General features: G+C 45.7%; 3 protein-coding genes across 3 annotated transcripts in view; all 3 read left to right on the top strand.

Annotated features, from left to right (window-relative positions):
- The window catches only part of copz2 (COPI coat complex subunit zeta 2), a 420,907-nt gene that overhangs the window by 66,120 nt on the left and 337,884 nt on the right, over window positions 1-16,903 (top strand). The window lies entirely within an intron of this gene.
- Window positions 1-16,903, top strand: part of hoxb3a (homeobox B3a) — an 82,531-nt gene that overhangs the window by 26,986 nt on the left and 38,642 nt on the right. Inside the window, exons 2-3 of the mRNA XM_084037666.1 lie at window positions 4,085-4,319; window positions 16,330-16,669. The gene's annotated coding sequence lies outside the window, so the exon portion shown is untranslated. The remainder of the gene's footprint in view (window positions 1-4,084; window positions 4,320-16,329; window positions 16,670-16,903) is intronic.
- Window positions 9,156-14,434, top strand: hoxb4a (homeobox B4a). Its single transcript, XM_084037685.1, is given in 3 exon segments — window positions 9,156-10,908; window positions 12,394-12,410; window positions 12,412-14,434. Coding segments are annotated over 3 exon segments (789 nt in total). The 5' UTR covers window positions 9,156-10,415; the 3' UTR covers window positions 12,691-14,434.

The raw sequence follows: 16,903 nt of genomic DNA, 5'->3' as shown, positions 1-16,903 counted from the left end.
GACAGATATACTATAGTCGGATACTTGTTAAAGACTGATACAAAATGTAAAAATAATTAAAAACAAGGAAAACAATTTGCTTGGGCGTTTGTGACAGAAAATATATGGATACTCTCTAGCCTATCAAGGCCTTGCCCTTTCAGGTAGGGTGGCTGTTCTGCTGGCTGCTAATTATACTGATAAAAACAACAACAACAACAACAATAATAATAATAATTATAATAATAATAATTATAATAATAATAACAATAATCACTATATTAAATACCAGTATTATTATTAGTATATGGAATGCACAGAATGAGTGTATTGAATACATTATGGCTATAAAACTCAATGAAACACTATTGTTTTTATCACGATATAATCTATTGAGGAAAAAGGCTCGCCTCTTTTCGAGCTCCTTTACGGCCACAAACGAGCGCGAGGGCTTTGCAGCCGTGTTCCCCTTTCATCTCGCCGCCGCTCCGCCTCACCCTCCCGTTGAATGCAGCTCTCTCGCGCCGCCACCAGAGCCCGCTTCAGACCAGCGCAGAGACAGAGAAGCAGCCTCGCGAAGCCCCCCTGCGCGAGCCCCTTGCTCTGTTCCTTCCTCCCAGCACGCGCCCCCCGTCCTCGTGAATCCTAACGGACGATAACCTGTAGCAGCCCCCCTCCCCCCCTCGTCTCTCCCTCGCTGTTAAAATACACAACTGTCAGAACTGTCGCCGTCTTTTGCAGATGATTAATGGTGAGTGCCCGTATGTCTGTAGGTGTAAAGTAGAGAAAGATTTAAAAAAAAACGCCATCTTAAGGAGGCGCTGTCGATTCATTTCTCCCTCTTTTAACCTCTTTATGTCTCTGCGCTGTGGTCGACCGGAGATAGCATTAAGCTAACGAAGCTAATCCGGCTTAAACAGCAACAGTCCAGAGCACACGGCTAGCCCATTTCAACCTAGCAACTGAATTAGCACCCAGTATTATCTTTCTTATTTCCTTCTGTCTTCCTGCCGGGGGCAAAGAGTACGAGTCCGGCTGGACGTGCGAGCTAATATTCAGCCAACAGCAACAGGGTTCACGGAGTTGAAGGGTCAAAAGTTCACCGTCGTGCGTGAGTTCCGCCCTCGCCCCCCCCCCCCCCCCTCTCTCTCTCGCTCACTCGACTCCAGACTCCGCTGGATGTCAAAGGCAACAAAAAGGGAGGGAGGGGGAGTCAGAGGTAGAGAGAGGGTACAGATGAGAGAAGTGATAGCAGGAGGCAAAGGAGAGGTGAAGGCCTGACCTTCCCTTCCCTGGTAACAAAAGCGAGGCTCCTCCCGCCGCCTGCAATGTACAGAGGGAGAGATGAAGGGGAGAAGAAAAGGCAGGAAAAATGGAGGGGTTGAAGGTGGTGGTGGGAGGGCGGAAGGTATTCGGTGACATGGAGGTTGGTGGGTGGCTGGAGGGGGGGTGCAGGTGTTTTGGCTACACATTTTGTTCACACCAGCTAACATTTGTATTTCATATGGAGTCCCTTTCTTTCACGGGGAGGTTCCTGCAGGGCAAAGACCTTCTGGGCTGAAGGGGAAAAAAAGCTTGTTATGATTCAAACTTCACCCCAAATAGCTGAATCTAGGTCCAAGCTTTCCCCTTAACTTAATGCATTTATCAGCACAAGTGTGTGACTTAACCTGCCCCTGCAATCAAACCCACACATTGACACACAACACCCGTATTTGCTCAAATGCAAGAGGGCTTCTCTAAAAGTAAGGAGAGGAGAGGGGAGAGAGATTAATGGATGTAAAGTGGTGGGTTTATGCTCGGAGCTAACAGCTATTTATACATCCCCGAAGCATTTCTCTTTTTTTGGAGAGGGAGTTTAAGCAAAGCAGAGCTCTTCCTCTCCTCAGGCTTATCAGCACAATCCTGTCAAAAATACACCCTTATCTCGCGCACCATCCACAAAATATTGCTCTCCTTATCTGATCCCCCCCCACAGTAAGATGAATGTGCCCCCCCCTCCCCTTTACTTTTCCAGCAGAGTAGAATGAGCCTCAAACCATTTTCCTTCTGTCCATCTGCTTTCTTTCTCTTTTGTGTTGAGCTGCAGTACATTCATTTAATAACATTATTATTGTTTTTTATTGTAGTAACAATGTACATATATGTTATGCTGTTAAATAGTGTGTGAATGGTGTTTTAAAAAAAATCTGTGATTTAACATTTTGAATAAATGAAGTGGCTTAGTTGTGTTTAATCTGGCAACATGCTTTGACCCCAAATAATGGGACAATCTGAACTCCAAAATGGTTCAATTTCAACTCCTGTTGAACAGCAACGTTAGGCAAATAGCTTTGGAGCTCTGCATTATGGGTAAACCAGGAGGAGGCAGGCGGAGGGGAGATTAGTCGCCACAGAGGAGCAAAATGATCATTCAGTATATAAATAATCCGTTTATTGACGTAAACACACACACACACACACACACACACACACACACACACACACACACACACACACACACACACACGCACACGGTAAAAGGTAATGGCTGAATAACTGAATTACAGATTCCCTCTTTCTCCAAAAGGTTCATCCCGAGTTCACCAAATTAACTCAATTTAGAATCTAGTGCGCCTGCGCGTCTGTCGGTTTTGAGTTTTAATACCGTTTTGCGCGTGCACGGCACTTCTAAAACGTCACTTGCGTCTTTATCTTTTATATAAAGATAAAACCTACGGGGTGTTATTCATTAAAAAAAAAAAAAAAACACGCACTGTGTGAAACGAAATGGGGAGAAGAAAGAATAAACGCCATCTGTTTTGTGTAACACGGTAGTGATAAAATGCGGAAATATACGGAAAGTAATAGTACGAAATGAGCGGGGATTAGTGGAGACATATGGCCGCAGTTAACTCGATAAAAAATCCATCGGCGGGGCTGCAGAGAGTCGAATAACATCAATATGAATCCACCTGATACCTCCGCGTCTGCTCTCCACGCGGCCGGACAAGGTTTATGCAAAGCGAGCCGCAACGCAACACATTTGTTTCGCGTGTGCGAGCGTGAAGGGATGGCCTGCGTGCGGGTTCACATGTCAGCGTGCGCGCTGGAGTCATTTATATGGATACAACAAAAGGGGAAAAGGAGAAATGATCCTGGATGAAAGGGGGAAAATCGACAGAGAGAGAGAGAGAGAGAGAGAGAGAGAGAGAGAGAGAGAGGGAGAGAGACCCCCTCCTTCTTTCACATCTACATCCATTTTTCTTCGACGTAATGACTCCAACTCAATGTAGCAGGCCTGTGACGGAGAGAGAGAGAGGCTATGACAGGAAGAAGGGAACCAGAGAGAGAGAGAGAGAGAGAGAGATAGGTGGACATGGCTGAAAGGGTGTGGAAAAGGGAGGGGGTGAGGAAGGGAGAGAGATGAGCGGAGAGAGAGGGAGGGAGGGGGTGGTCGTGCTCGGGGTGAACGGGAGGTCAGCGCGTCTCACCAATATTAAAATGTGTACCGGGGACGCGGAGTGACACGCCTCGCCCCGTTAAACAAAGAGTGTGCCAAACTGGCAGATTAATTTGAAAACTTGAGTCCACACACACACACACACACACACACACACACACACACACACACACACACACACACACACACACACACACACACACACACACACACACAAAACACTTAATGCCTTAAAGAGCCAACAGTCTCCACAGCAGCCCCGCTCGGTCTCCCTCAGCCCCCAAACTGCTCGCTGTTAACACCGGGAAACACTCGGAACGACCGCCGGTGAGTCGCGGGGGTTTCCTTTTAGCATTTAACGCCAATTTGGTCGCGTTTTTTTGGGGTGCTTTACGCACGCGGAGCGCGGCGCGCGTTCCGGTGACGCGTTTTGGCTTTGTTTTCCGCTGGATTATCACCGTCAAATGGTTCCTTCCTATAAAGTATTACTGCGGTGATTTAAAGGCGGGTTCCGAGCGACGCGGATCGTGTTTACACTTCTTGACGCCGGAGTGTGCGTGCGTTTCTATACGCGCGTCCGTTCCAGTGCGTGTGATGTCCGCGGAAGTGACAAGCGATTTTCTTTTCTTCTTTTTTTTTTTTTTTGTCTTTTCCTTTTTTAAGATATCGGGGAGAAATCCGAAGAGGTCAACAAACCTGTGGCGTCGGAAGAGGAGAGAGAAGGAGAGGAGTGAATGCTGAATAGAAAGGCTTCTCTGTAAGGACAAAAAAAAAGCTGCCGATTTGTTGGAGATGTACAGAAAACAGAAGAAGGAGGAAATCATGACAACAACAGGAGAAAATGGTTGAATTTGACGCGATGACGACGCCAGAAAGGAGATCAGGGAGCTGCAGAGGAGTGAGTACACAAAATACAAATCGGCTTAGATGAGGAAGCTGCCTCATTTGCATATGTCGTTGTGTGTGTGTGTGTGTGTGTGTGTGTGTGTGTGTGTGTGTGTGTGTGTGTGTGTGTGTGTGTGTGTGTGGGTGGGTGGGTGGCAGGTGCTTTGCCCATGCTGGGAGGAAGGAGAACCACGTGTTGCAGGAGCTGCAGCAGATCTCCCTTCCTCCTCCTCCTCCTCCTCCTCCCCTCCTCTTCCTCCTGTTGCTAACTTTATAATGACTCTATCGTTTGTATTTGTGATCGATTATAAGCTGTGGGCATGTTGGACAATACGGTCACTGTTGAGTCTAATTCAGCCACCGCTGTGACGTCAGACATATTTTGGCAATTATTTTAGTTTTGCTGTTTGCTTCCTGTTGTCAACAGACACTGACCTATAACATTTAAATACCAATAGACACACACACACACACACACACACACACACACACACACACACACACACACACACACACACACACACACACACACACACTATCACCTATAAGTAGCTACCAAGGGTGAAGCCTAGGTCGTGGCCAGTGAAAGGTTAAAGGTCATGACGACTTTCTCCCTCTAAAACTTGTCTTCATGCTTTGTTTTTAAATCCAGAGCAGCCGGCAGCCCAATTGTTATATTGCAATATTCATTTTCTGTGTCTGCAGCCTACAAGTAAAATAAATACAAAAAGTAATACAGTAATTCGTTGCTTATGCTCCACATGTGATACAATAGACTCCAGAGAAAAGAAGTGATGAAAAATACAGTATGAATGAACAGAGGTTTGTCTTGGCAGCGGGTTCTCGGCCCTGCATTGCTGCGGTTTGCGTCGCCTCGCGTCCAGATGTGTGCTTGTGCGCCGATGTGCGAGCGCGATGCATCCGGATACAGTTGCCAATAGAGAGCGCCAGCGGTTCCAGCTGTTTATTTTTCCTCCGCTGATTGCTAATGTGCTGTTTCTTTTGATTAGAAGCTGGCTATGGAATAAAACGCGCCGAGTCCACAGGGAGCGTTTGGTTTCTGCGCCTCGTGTGTCGCTCCTCCATCAGCGCTGAGGCCGCACACAGCCGCTTTGTGTTTACCAGGCGCTTCAAATGCGTCTTCCAGTACTGGGTGTGTGTGTGCGCGCCTGTTTAGCATATATCAGTATGAGGGGAGAGATTTTTTATTCATTGTCTTGTCCTATTCATGAAAAAAGGAAACGTTGGCGCGTGCAGGAAAATAGAGTTTAGAGGTTTAAAGATGTGAACGGCAGAAATTATTTTATTAAACGGAGATAAAGTGCAGCAGCATTTCTCTGGTCAGTTTTGCTTTTTTGCTTTTGCAGTGTTGTATTTCTGATGTGTGTGTGTGTGTGTGTGTGTGTGTGTGTGTGTGTGTGTGTGTGTGTGTCTGTATATATATATATATATATATATACAAATTGCCATATGGAGGGAGAGGCCTGCCTCATTTTTCCCTTTTCTTATTCTATTCCGATACTTTGCATGACAATAACCAGGGGAATGGACCTCGATTTATTTTTCAAACTGCACAAAGGAGCAAAATCGCATTTCTCTTCTTCTTTGTCGGCCCTACAGCTTCTTACCTCGGTAATATTTCAGAACACTGACAAGTGGGTCGCTGCAGATAATGACGCTGTTTAACCTCCTATATGTTCCAAATAAGGCCCGCCATTCGAAAAAAAAGAGGAAAAATGTGACCTTTTCAAGTGAGGTTAGAAAATAAATGATTTTTTTTTTTACAACGCTGACTTTTTTTTTTTTAAATTCTCCTATAACAACCTACAGATTGAGTCTTCACGGTGTATCCCTTCGTTCTTAAAATCAGAGGCCAGAAATGAAATCTTACCTCAGCGCTCGTTCAAATGAATCCACGTCTACAGTTTAATCCCAGTTTGTGATTGAAGCGGAGAGCGACGCGTATGCAGTTCATTTCTGCAGCTTTGCCAACAACTGAGTTTGTTTGCGAGCCGCTGATGGGACAAACTTGTTAGAAAGGTCGTAAATTATGAGGGGGGAGACTTTAAAGTTATTTATTCACCCTGCTGTCTTCCGCTCCCTGAATATTTTATTGCTTTTTTATTTCACCTCCCTCCAAAAAGAAAACAATCCCTTTCAACCTCCAGGAAGTTTGAGCGTGGTGTATAAACGGAATTGACCCCGCAATAAAATGCACGTGTTTCAACCCTGATCAGCTGACCTGTTTCTACTCAGCTGATCACACATCTAAATGTTAAGAAATCCCCTATTTTTTTAATGAACTCTTGTTGGTCATGTGGGGTTGCTTTGACAACTGGACTGTGTTTGATTTATAAAATATATCATTTTTAAATTAAGCTACCTCGCACCCTAAAAAAAACAAAGTAACCAGAACATCTATAGTGTTGTCGTGTCTGGGCCTGAACCTATCTCTGCCCGTTTTTCTTCCCCTAATCTAAAATCTGAACCTCTCCGAGCACGTGACCTTTACCTGAGGCCGGAAACAATGGGCCCCCGTCCAACTCAATGCTCACCGCTGACAAACTTGACAGAGGAGAGGGAAGTGCCGCAGTCAGACTCAACACACCTTGATCGATACCTGAGATGCCCCGGCGCAAAAGGCAGGGAGGTCAAGGTGACAGAAACACGCCCACGCCTGCGCAGAATGACAGACGATGACAGAGACTAAACTGGATTGTATTCTAACTTAAAATAGGGATAATAATACGATTACGACTTTATTGAATGGGAGCAGAAACGACGCAGACTGAGGGTCGACGGTGCATCTCGCTCCGGTGGCTTTTGTTGTCCGGTCTCGTGATGTATGAGCAACTTTTTTTTTTTTGGTACCAGAGAACAGCAATATTGCCTGCAGCAGTCAAGGAGTGTCGGTGTCAGAAAATCAATGTGGGAGCAGATATATGGGAACAAAGCAGGAAGAAGCGCAGCTCCAAAATGCTTCTCATTTCTACATCATATCAAGTGTTTCTTTTTTAGATCTATTGTCACAGCAAATGTAGGTAAATATGAGAATAATATAAGGCTAAATTAACATGAATCAAAGTTTTTTTTTAATTGTAATTAATCTATGTTTTGCAGATAGATAGATAGATAGATAGATAGATAGATAGATAGATAGATAGATAGATAGATAGATAGATAGATAGATATAGATTCCTTTTTAATTCAGTTAAAGAGTTTTGGAGGACAGACTGCACTTCATTTCTCCGTAGCGAGGGGACATTTATTCATTTATGCATTGCTCCATCCATTCTTCAGTCGAATCACTCAGAACCGGTTTTGATAGGCCGGTGTGTCTCCGTGCCAAGCGATCTGTCTTTTCTTTCATTAAATTGCATTCATTGTGTTACAACGCTCCTCGGTTGGAGCTGCCAAGTTTTTTTTTTCCTTTTCTGCTTGTTCTTTTGGATAATTACAACTGTGCGGTTATTTATGTGGATGGAAAGCTTAAGGGTTATTTTGATTTTTGCATAAAACATTCGTTTTAAACGGAATATTGAAAGACTCAATTTAAGGGGGGAAAGGGAGATATTAAAATATTTGTCATTGGCAGAGGCCTTATCGCCTTCACAGTGAAATCATATTATTTTATTAGCTTATAATAAAGAATATTTCACAATTTCCACTGCATAATATTACTATGCATTTGCTCTAATTTCTCAGTGTAACAGCGTAACAATCCTATTAAGCGATTCGTATTTAAATGCACATTGTGTGAAAAATAATTGTTTCATTTTAGAGATTTTCGCTTCTGTGCTGCTTTCTGTCCTTCACGTTTTATTCACTGTGTACAAGAAAACAACTCCTTTTTATTATTATTTTGTAATCTCCTCGTTTATATGCGGGTCAGTTAATCGCGGGCGCTCGACTCGGAGGAAGTGTTACAGCATTATAACTTCATTTCCCAGATCCCCACCAGCAGCGAGGAGGTCAGGGGTCGGAAACAGTAACAGACGGGTGGAAATATTCCAGTGTGGCCATATGACAGAGAGTTTATGAAAGCAATAAAAGTGTGCAGGCGGTGTGACCTCGTGCCTCCAGAGAGCCGCTGTCTTCTATATCTACCCTGTAGATCCGGATTTGTGTACAAATCATTAAAACAATCACAAATTCGCTTCTAGGGGAGTATATAGTGGATTTATACGCGACGGCACCGATGGATCCGACGAGGAGAGGCCTTTGAGCGGCTGTTATTGGCCTGTAACGCATTTATGGATCGCTGCTTCATAGTTGGATGTGTAAAAGTGGAGGTTAATAAAATGCTTCGTGTACGATCTTTTTTTTATTTATTTCCTATCAGCATCGACAGAGCGAATTGATTTATTTCAGGTGGATGATTTCAAGGCGTCCAGAGTGATGGAAACCAATCACACTTCTACTTGTTCGATCCAGTTTCAAACGCAGATTCCAGGTTGAATTGGACTCGTTTTCATTTATTATGATGTCGTGTTGAAAAATGATGACTTTACTGTTGCTCTGTAGGCGCATTTGGGGGTTGGCTACGTGTGTGTGTGTGTGTGTTGGGAGAGGGGGCGTAAGGTTTCGATTTACAGACGGTCAGTTTTCTGGAAACAAAGGACTTGGATATCTCCATCATCTTGTGTGTGCACCTTTAGTCCCTGATAACACGACAGAATGCAAACATGTTCTATATCCTTTTGTGCTGCAGAACGTTTACTGTACGACTTGTTAAACGGGGATGCTGGGAAGGGAGTAATTCTTCTTATTATTTGTATTATTATTATGATTCACGTCCCCACTCGCTTAAAGTCCGCTTAAAGTGTTTTGTGTTTGTGTCTGTTTGAAAGCTGAAGCGCTCCATGATAGTGTGTTAGTGGGAGATGGAGGGGAGCCACGAGGTTACGGAAGGCAGCTCTGGGCGGGCCCTCGGTTGGGAGATTCATTTCCTTCTGGAGGAACACAAAAAACAAAGAGCTGTGTATCTTCTGTGCTGTAACGCACAGCTCAAGGGCAAAAGCAGCCCGCACAGTGTGAATGGGCATATGGACTCGCTATGCCAGTGATGTTAATATCGGAAAGTGTTGTGTGTGTGTGTGTGTGTGTATCCTATTTAGTCATGCAAGGCAAAAGGCAATCCCGGCTGAACCTGAATTATCATGCGAGGGGTGTTAAATGTGGAATGATTCTCTTATTCGAGGGTTAAAAGAAAAAGAAAAACAGCAGGGAACTAGTGCTGGATTCTCGTCCCCTAATGCAAAGGTCTGCTGGTGATTTAGAAGGCCGTGTAACCTGAATTAGTTGATGAATTTTCTATCGATCCTAAACAAGCCAGATTTATCTCTGACACGGTGCTGCTGCTGGGTGGCGGCGCAGCACTCTCCCACTCTCCGTTATACGCGAAGGAATGGAACAGGGGTGGAGGATCATTTTTAAAAGAAAAAAGAAAAAGAAAAGCTTTGGCAAGCACGTCCCATCACACACACACCCCAAACATATACACAGAGGGTGGTGCAGGCGCCACTTTAAATCCCCTCCAGCGCTTTCTTTCTGCTGCTTCTTTTTTTCCCCCCACAGTTTTTGTTTTTTCTTCTCGGTTTGAGACGCGGAACAGGGGGAAAGGGTTCGTTTGCATAAAGGGAGGACTTGTCATCCGTACTGTACCCCCCTCCCTCCACAGTGCGGCTTCAAGCTCGAGCGGAATGTATTTTCAGCGTGTCGGACGCGCTTTGTTATTGTTGTGATTCTCTCACTGCTTCGGAACGGGCGCGCGCGCCGACATGTGGCGGAGAGATACGGGGAGAGAGAAGAGGCCCGCGCGAGGAGTCGGGACCGCGTCGTAAAGGCTGCGAATGCCCACAAACGGAGGCCATACGGTGATGCGCGTGCGGGGGCCGTGTATACGCTTAATCCCATTTCCTTATCCGGGGTTCATCCTGGAGGCGCGCCATTGGCCGGCTGCCGTCACGTGTCTTCTTAACTTTGTTCACTTGACAGAAAAGTAGGAGGGTTCAACGGAACAGGAATAACCGAAGAGTAAAGGGATGAGATATAAATTTTAGTTATATATTTTCCGAGTAGGTGCAATTCCACAAAAAGACTGACATTAATGGCCATGAGCTCCTATTTGATCAACTCCAACTATGTGGACCCGAAGTTCCCCCCGTGCGAGGAGTACTCACAGAGCGACTATCTGCCCAGCCACTCTCCGGACTATTACAGCTCCCAGAGGCAGGAGCCTGCCGCTTTCCAGCCGGACTCCCTCTACCAGCACCACCACCATCAACAACACCACCCACAACACCAGAACCAGCCGCCGCCGCCGCCGCAGCAGCGAGCCGAGCCGCCGTACACGCCGTGCCAGCGTCCGGGACAGCCCGCCTCGGTGGTGATGTCCCCCCGGGGTCACGTCCTCCCCCCGGCCGCGCTGCAGACAGCCCCAGTCCCGGAGCTGAGCCACCGCTGCAACTCGGTGACACCCAGCCCGCCTCCGCCCGCGTCTTGCGGCCAAACGCCCCACAGCCAAAGCACTTCTCCGCCCGCGAGCACCCACAAGGACCCCGTAGTCTACCCGTGGATGAAGAAAGTCCATGTAAACATCGGTAAGTGCTGCACGCAAACTTCTCCTCTCTCTCCCCCTCGCTCTCCCTCTCCCCTCGCTGCGCCTTTGTGCCTGCCATGCAGTCAGCTAGGTGTCCACCGTCCAAATCTACGGCTTCCCCTCCCTGTTTTCTGCTAGAAGCAGAAGAGTAGCCCTTGGGTCAAGATTTACGATCGTCTGTTTGCAGGGCCAATATAATTACACCCCCCATAAATTTTTATTACACCTCTCCGCTGAGGTGCCTTTTGAAGTCCGATCTCAGGCTCGTCTACTCTAATTCCTCGCCTTATGACAACTCAGACCGAGCCCATAAGTTAGCTTTTATGCTTTGGTAATTTGATTTTAAGTGGCCGGGTTGTATAAACGGTGTACTTTACTCTGTCGAGCCTTCCTTCCCCACTCGTTGTTCCAGGGGAGGGAAAGTTTTATGGCAGCTGAAATATTCATGTTTATGGAGCCGGCCGTAAAACACTAATGTAAAACGGAATAGCTCCAGTCTATTATGGCTTCTCTGTAACGTGCTAATAGACTCGCTGCCTATTGCGCGTCGGGGTAACCGGAGCGATACGCTGGGTGACACAAAAACGCCACTTTTGCAACAGCCGCTGTGTAATGCGTTCACTCCGGCGGGGCTGTTGACGCGGTAAGAAAACTCCTTTCTTGCATTTTTTTTTCACCGTTATTTTAGCCTCCGTGTCTTCGCTGCAGCGCGTTTTATTGCTGCTGTCCGGTTTCTAGGTTTCGGTGTTAGAATCATCAGCCGGTCGGCCATTCAGCGCCGTCGTGTAGCTGCTATACCCCCCCTCCCCCTTCACCACCGCCACCTTTATTCTCACCCAGTTTATACAAGGCAGACAATGCTGCCATCTTTGAAAGAACCGATTGTCTTGTCTCTGCTTCATATATGCTTCATATATATATATATATATATATAATATATATATATATATATATATATATATATATATATATATATATATATTCCGTGTGTGCGCTAACCTGTCAAAATAGCGCCCCCCTCCCCAGTAAGATTTTGGTGACTGCGGCCGGATTTGCTCTTGAATCACAACATTTGGACAGCAGCGTCGGGAGGATCCACGCCGCCGCAGGGCCTGAGATGACACCTGACAACATGCGTTGACTGAAAATGCACCGCGGTGTAAAAACAAACGCGTTCCGCTTTAACAGCTGCATTTGAAAGCACCGTCGAAGAATGATAAAAGGGGATCGCATTAAAGGGTCCGTCAAGGTTACAGCACGTTCTGTGATCTCACCGGGTCCATGTGTCTCTGTATTTTTAGTGAAATATACAACGTCTGTTTTTAATTGTGCATGCATATTTACAATAGTGCACTATTGTAAATCTACAAGCAGAGGTTTGATATCCTGTTTATTCATCATGTATTATTATGATTATATTTTTGAGATTTATGTAATTTTTTTTCTTTGTCTGTGACGCTCATCTATTCCCATTGTTGTCCCACAGTGAGTGCAAACTACACAGGGGGGCGAGCCGAAGCGCTCGCGGACGGCCTACACGCGACAGCAGGTCCTGGAGCTCGAGAAGGAGTTCCACTACAACCGCTACCTGACGCGCAGGCGCAGGGTGGAGATCGCGCACACGCTGTGTCTGTCGGAGCGGCAGATCAAGATCTGGTTCCAGAACCGCCGGATGAAATGGAAGAAGGACCACAAGCTGCCCAACACCAAGGTCCGCTCCGGGACCACTAACACAAACTCCCAGGCTGTAGCCGGCTCCCAGAACCGCACCGGGCCACTATAGCCCGACTTGTTTGGCTCTTTGCCCCCCCGGGTTCACTCCGAGGCGGCAGCCGCTTCTTGTAACCGCCGGAGCCTGCACTTTGGACCGGAATAACGCCTTTGCTCTGGAGGAAGGGAGGGATGTGTCACTGCCGCCTGCTCGGCCCTGACCTGTGCTGATGTTACCCACTATAATAGGACGTTATGCGTGTGAGAGGGTGGTGGAGGGGGGGGGGGGGGGGGGGGGGTGGGCAGATTTCCCATTCATAAAACAATAAAATGAACAAAAGTGGGCGAAGAGGGAAACTGACGAACTGAGAAAATGATGCGGCCGCCTCTTTGCTTTTACCCCCTCATCCTCTCTCTCTCTCCCCGCTCTTTATATCCTGTCTTTTTATACTCTCTCTCTCTTCCTCTCTAACACGGTATAGGCTGAGGATAATATGCCCGCGTGCGTCCTTTTTTTTTCATCCGAGACTATTTTTCTTTTTTTTTTGGTGAAGATGGATCCTCGTTTTCATCTTTAATCATGCCAAACTCGGGCCCCATTTGTCATGTTTACTCTGCGGGTACAAAGCAAAGGGGTGAACCGCGGCTCTGCCCATTACCCCTCGCCCCTACACCCCTCCCCCCTGCACCCCTCCCTAAAACACCACCCCCCAACTCACGCACGCACGTGTAATAAATGGAAGTCTCGTTTTCGTCAGGAGGAGTATACACACACATATACCCACCCCCCCCCCCCCCCCCCCTGTCCGTCCTCATAGCACTCTTACATCCACTATAACCTCCGCTATGATCCAAAATCACACCAGTCTCGCTGTTATTATTATAACTGTTGATATTTCTGTTTTGTTTAAAACAAAAAATGATATAGCTTTTTACAAATTGGAATTATTATTATTATTATTATTATTATTATTATTTTTAATTCAGTGTTGATTGTCATGCTGGTATTGCCGAGAATGACAAGGAGCGTGTGTGTGGTCCGTTGATTGTTCATGTTGTGATGTTGTATACAGGGAACCAGACTGACAGGGTGACTCAAGTGGAATTAAGGAACGTACCAAGCAGGGTTTATAAAGCTGCCTAAACAAAAGGACACTAATATCCAAACCAAAATCCTGGTACGAGTAGCTCAAGAACCCATTATAAACGCAGCACTATAATACAATGTACTACCTATTACCTCAGTTCTATATATATAAATATAGATATATTTTATTTCTTTGCTCATCTTATTTTCTCTTGCTCGTTCAAATGAAGTGACAGCTTTTTCGAGCTTTTATATATATATTTTTCTTTTTTGGGAAATTGTGTGTCGAGTTATTATAATAATATTATCACCATGCAATACAAAGAAAAGCGCTATTAATTTCTTGTATGTGGAAAATTAAAAAAAAAAAGTAATTTAATTCTAAGCGATTGTTCTAGCCAGGGACATTCAGAAAAATAAGGAGCTTTTTCTTGCATGTGTGATTTCTTCTCCGCACATTAAACGCGCGCACACGTCGCTCTCCTCCCTCTGTTCTGTCACCTTGTTTTAGCTGTTTGATCCTGCAAGTGATTTGTTGTTTTAATTGATGTTATTTTATTTACATTCCAAAGATCACGTTTCTATCGTTAATGGTGGTGATGATGATGAGAACAATGACGGTGTTGTTGAACATGTGTTGCCTCCTCCGATATGTAAGTTGCTCCTTTCTCTGCTTATGCCTCCTCGGTGTCTACCTTCCTATTATTTGTAAATAGTTCATAGAAATTTAAATAAAATGGCTTAAAAGGTTACTCCTCTATCCTCCTCTCTCTTTTTTCCTCTCGAAAAATAATGACTTTTTCAGATTTAAAAACAAAATCCAGCCAAGAGGTCTGATTCCGTTTTTAAGATCTAATTTTAAATACAAATTGTATAAAAAATAATTTCCATTTTGCCTCCACAGCGGCTCATGGAGAGAAACACAAAACAAGAACAAACAAACCCACTTCCTCTTCTGTCCTCTCATGGGCGTTTTAACGGCGAAGGATGCATTCAAAGCGTAAACACACACGCGCCCACATGCACACACAATAAATAATTTCATTTAATTTCACTGTTGGTTTTTTGCCTGCAAACGCACAGAGACCTGTCTGGAGAAATCAGCAGCCTGCGATGATTAATCTGTCCCGGCATGAGTGATCTTGGTACATTACGTCCTGTAATCTCGTTTTAAATCACAAACCGTCCCTCCGTTTCACTCCCGTTCTCCCGTTAATTTAACGGCTGCTCAGACGCGCTTGCACCGGCCCGACACAGAGTCTGAGCCCCCCCTACCTCCTTCCTCTAAAAAAAAAAAACATTAAATAGTTTCTCGGTCGTGGTCTTTTAATGCTTTAATGAGAGTAATTTTTGCACAACGGCCCCATCCCCTCCCTTCCCTATCGGTGTTTTCTGGACCAGGTGCTGTGCGCGCATGTGTGTTTTATTTTTTATATATTACAAAAAGGGAGCGGGCCGGCGCCATAGCTCAAACCCTGACAACCAAATAGATAATCAACAAGACGAATGGCTTCTTTTGTAAGGCGCGGCTCCCGTATTAAATTTTCATTTTCTTTTCTTAGAGCAGGTATCGAAAAATATAGAGCGAGGAGGGGGGGTGGTGGGTTGGGGGGGGGGGGGGGGGGGTCGCTCGTACAGAAAATAGCATTCCTCTCGATGAACTTTAAACAAAAAAAAGTGCGCCCCCCACCCCCCAAATTGGTCTGCCCCGTATTCCTCGGCCCAGAGAAGATTCCCTATTACTTGTTGGTTTGATTTCTCCCTGGGCCTCTTGCCACAGAGACTCCCTCTGCCCATTTATCTGTTTTCTTCCTGTTTATGAGAGGCTGCCGCAGCCGCAAAACACAGAACCCGCTACCGCAACTGTGCAGCTGCATGCGCACAAATGCACCAACATGGTAAATCCTTCAAAGATTTCACTGCTGCTGAAAAAAGTCATTTTCGCTGGGGGTTTTTTCCACTGATAACTATTGGACACAATACCAACGTCTTGCTACATTTCGAAGAAAAACAAAGAGAGATTATATATATATATATATATATATATATATATATATATATATATATATATAATATATATATATATATATATAGGCGGTATCAGGTTTTGATATCCCCTCCTCCACACACAAGATCCTGTTTGTGTCCTGTAATTTTCGCTCTACACCAATTGTCCTATATTGGAGCGTCCAGACGGAGCCCTTCCCCGGGATCCACACACACATGAGCCTGCACAATAACCCCTAAAGCCCCAGAGCGCTCGCGAGTCGGAATAAATGAATTTGCGTGCTGGGTGACACCGAGCACAATCAAATCCACCGAGGAATCCTTATTCTTGTTTAGTCCCCTTTATCAGCCGAGGCCTTCTGCTGCTTCTGTGAATGGGAGCAGATTGAGGTGTGTGTGTGTGTGTGGTGTGTGTGTGTGTGTGTGTGTGTGTGTGTGTGTGTGAGAGAGAGAGAATGCCCCCCCTTCTGAAAAAAAGTTCACCGCCATTATTTTCTGGACAGGACAGAAGGGGACGGCACCTCAAGAAAAATGCGAGAATTATACAAGACAATCATTAATCACTTGTTCTTCTTTAAACACTTCTTCTTCTTCTTGTGCTCTATTGTCATCTGGCAGCCACACACAAGACCCCTTCTGCCCGGAGAGAGAGAGAGAGAGAGAGAGAGAGAGAGAGAGAGAGAGGGCAGAGAAAAAGAAGACGTCTTGGAAGACACTTGGAAGACCCCTCCCTCCCTCCCCCTCACACACATAAACAGTCATACACACACCTCCCCTTCCCACCCATCAGCAAGCTATTTTTTTTACACCCCACAAGTATCCCACCATAAGAAAAGAAAAAAACTTTTTTTCTTCCTCACTGGAAAGAAGAAAAGCCTCCAAAGAAAGTCCAAGAAGGCAGCGAGAGAGCAGCATGGAGGAGATGGCCCAGAGGTCGCTGAGAGTGTTGGCACCCAAGGTAAGAGGCCTGGGAACTTCATTCCCTCTCCTTCCTTCTCCTTCTCTCTCCCTCCTCCGCGTCTGACGGCTCGGTGGCATTTTTATGGTTTTATTGCCCCCTGCGCATTTGGCGAGGTCAGGCGAAGGGGGGGCATTGACGGCCATGGTGGGCTTTGATTTTTTTTTTCTTCTTTTCTCTCGACTTTTGGAGTTGCGTGTTTGTGTTGGACGGTGTGTGTACAGATGACAGCCT

This window comes from Eutrigla gurnardus, assembly GCF_963514095.1.
Source record: "Eutrigla gurnardus genome assembly, chromosome: 20".
Classification (NCBI taxonomy): domain Eukaryota; kingdom Metazoa; phylum Chordata; class Actinopteri; order Perciformes; family Triglidae; genus Eutrigla; species Eutrigla gurnardus.
This window is presented reverse-complemented; position numbering and strand designations above follow the sequence as displayed.